Source organism: Manihot esculenta, chromosome 3, assembly GCF_001659605.2.
Source record: "Manihot esculenta cultivar AM560-2 chromosome 3, M.esculenta_v8, whole genome shotgun sequence".
NCBI classification, from domain to species: Eukaryota; Viridiplantae; Streptophyta; class Magnoliopsida; order Malpighiales; family Euphorbiaceae; genus Manihot; species Manihot esculenta.
In genome coordinates this window covers 32,155,718-32,158,828 of record NC_035163.2, presented here as the reverse complement: position 1 = coordinate 32,158,828, position 3,111 = coordinate 32,155,718, and the positions used below count along the sequence as shown (strand labels likewise).

The 3,111-nt window shown below is 36.3% G+C and overlaps 1 protein-coding gene across 1 annotated transcript; it reads right to left on the bottom strand.

Annotated features, from left to right (window-relative positions):
* Window positions 1–383: 383 nt before the first annotated feature.
* LOC110610343 (transcription factor bHLH147) lies at window positions 384–1,944 on the bottom strand. Its single transcript, XM_021750222.2, has 2 exons — window positions 1,729–1,944; window positions 384–1,554 (listed from the first exon to the last, which is right to left on the bottom strand). Exon 2 carries the CDS (start codon window positions 1,436–1,438, stop codon window positions 785–787), a length of 654 nt encoding a protein of 217 aa, XP_021605914.1. The 5' UTR covers window positions 1,439–1,554; window positions 1,729–1,944; the 3' UTR covers window positions 384–784.
* Window positions 1,945–3,111: the final 1,167 nt, after the last annotated feature.

The following is a 3,111-nucleotide window of genomic DNA, read 5'->3' as shown; positions in this document are numbered from 1 at the left end:
ATATATGCACTGGGTCTGGGCGTGTCCTTTCCTCTCATTTTCCAGGTGTTCCAGTGTCTTAACACCCAGTAGACAATCCTTAATTTAAAAGGAGAACAAAAAAAAAAAAAGAAGAGCGCAAAACCAGTATAACGCCAAAGATGATCATATTTAGCAGTTACATACTACTGCAGAATCGTTTCCTTAACAATTTAAAGCAAATAAGAGGTCACCAACAAGAAAGACCAAAAGCAAATCACAAAACTAGCATCCTGACAGAATCTTATTCACCACCTTGATATTATAGCCTAAAAAGACCCACCTACAATTATCAATAATACACATAATGGATTGAATCAGACATAAAAATTTCAGAAAGCTGGAATCAGAAAATAAAATGCCAATTTTGAGATGGAGAGGTCAAAACCCATTAAGCAAAAGCCTGTGCAGTATATACAAATAATTGAAGAAAACAACCCTTGCAGCCCAAAAACATCCATATGCTGATAATATACACAAAGGCAACTACAGATTAATGGAAAAATTTTCCTATAGGAGATATCAAACCAGTTCAACAGATTGTGAGTGAAAGTTTTCACAGGTTGATTATTCCCTGCTAAAGGATTCAAAAGAGAACATTTTTTTTAAAGAAGTAATGTGAGATAGAAAAAAGGGACAAATCGAAAAGAGGAAGTGGACAGGTATTTAACAAGAGATTACTGAGAGAAAGTGGGAGAAGATGAAAAATTAAGAAAAATATATTGAAGAACCCCGAAATGACATCCGCCCATGGGCGTAGACTGGCTCAGCTCGTCGGCCTCGGGCCGGAACTAGCGCCGGCGCCGGAGCTTGAACTGGAGCCAGAGAGCAGTTCAGCAAGAGCGCTCATGGCTCGAACTTGCATCTCCAAAGCAGCTATATAGTCAGTAGCTTCTTCTAGGATAACAGGCAAAGGTTGCTTACGGCAACCAGGAACCAACCGGCCTAGAACACCAACTTTCCTTTGCACAGCTGGTAAACTCTTCCCTTTCAACCTCAAAACGCTAAATCTCGGCTTCTTCGATCGGCTAGTTCCAGTAACCGTCGAGACAGCAGAAGACGCCACCACTCTCTGCCTCTTGTTCTGCTTCCTGAACTTGAGCTTGATTCGGCTAGTCAATATGGCACGGCTCCACCTTGTTCTCCCCTTAGCAGCGAAGGCCAGGGCTCTATCAGCGGCTTCTCTAACAGCTCGGCCTTGGCGGGGAGCCGAAGGAGAAGAAGGGGTAAGACGAACTTGGCTCAAGGCTTGGATTAGTTTAGTGGAGTAGATTTGTTGCTGAGCTTCGGTTTTCCATTTAGCGTGGTCTTGAATCTGATTCTCCTTGGATTGAGCTTGCGATTTCTTCTTCTTTTTTCTTTTTGAGCGATCGAAGTTGGAATTAGTTACAGGATGATTCGAGATCGCAGTTGACGCCATCACGATCGATTCTTTTTGAATTCGAATATAGTAGTAAAAATTCTCTATCTTCCTTCAATTTCTTCGGGAATCGAAGCAAACTCTGATTTCTTTCTCTTTTCCTCTTAGGCAACTACCTGAACAAAAAGAGAAAATTTAAATTCACAAGGAAATCAAATTCCAGGCCAGAGTCGACCAAAAGACCACGAAATCTAAACATCCAAACAATCTTTGAATCCACAATCAAGAAAAAATAACCTAATAAATGATAAAAGATAGTGATTAGCAGAGGATTATCAGATTATTATCACCTTTCTAGGAAGAAAAAGGAAAGATCATTACATATCAACAACCGCGAACGAGCTAAAAGCTATCTATTTACGAGAGCTAAAACTGAAGAAATGAAAGAACACTTAGTTTAGAGAGAGAAAGAAACGGAACGGAGTTGGGTGAGGTGTCGCTTCTCTCTCTGGGAGGGAGGGAGGGAGGGAGTGAAGGAGGGGAGAGGCTTGAGAGCGGAAGGGAGAGAGAAACGGTGGTGAAGCTTATAAAGGAATCAATAGAGAGCACGCGTCGTTTTCCTTAAAAACCACATTTATTGCTTATTTGTTTGCTTTATCATTTTCAATTTTATTTATTAATTAAAATTAACTATTCTGATTTTTCTCTGCTGTTTCTTTCATTGTACTAGACCTTGGGCTTCGGCTTTACAGGGTTTATATGGCCCCTTCTTGTTTCCAGTGAGGGTGCGCCTTTCGGTCGTGGATGGTCCAGACCACAATAAAGCCTTTTGACACCTTCGTACCATGGCCTAATGGGTTCCGTTTCAAGCCTTCATTGGCAAGAAAGATGAATATAAAATATTATTTTAGATACGTTACTGAAAATAATTAAAAAATTAGTTTTGTTATTATATATAACTAAAATATATAATATTTTATTTTTCAATTTTTTTTTATTTAATGAACAATGCTATAATAAAAAGCAACAGACTCAAATTATTGAGTTTTTTTTTTATGAATTAAATTATTTTTCAATTTTTATTTATCACACATGATTTATGCAAACGCATATGGATATTTAGTAGTTAAAAAATCAAATTTAAGTGATAAATGTGATTAAAAACCTTTAAATTATAACGTAAATTTTAATATTTATTTAAAAACATTTCTCACTAATAAAATTTTACTCCAAATAAACGTAGTTTAAATTTTACAATCAAATTCCGTGATTTTCTTTTAAAAAGTAGTTTAATTGAAGAAATATTTAAAAATCAATATGTTATTATAAATAAAAATGTATGCTGGAACATGAGGTTTTAAAAGCAAAGATATGTAATCAATTTTTTTTTTTTATCATGTGCCTACGACAGTATATATAAGTGGTGCAAAAGTTTTGCAGTCCCCAAAGCTGAAGTTAGGAAAAGGCAAAGCAACACGTACTCAATTTGTTTTTATTTGGTTATATGGCGTAAATTGATTACAATTCTTTTTTTTTTTCTTGGAACAAAAGGGTTCTAATTCAAAAGAGAAAAAAAAAATTCAGAAGGGAAGGAAAAAGGAAAGAAAATATAATCAACTTCATTTGGAAAATTCCAAATTATTTCAATTTGTATTTTTCCTTTTGTTTGTTGAACGGTGCCGTTTATAGCCCCATCTTTGTGAGGCTCGCTTTCCCTTTCTTGCTCTTTCCTA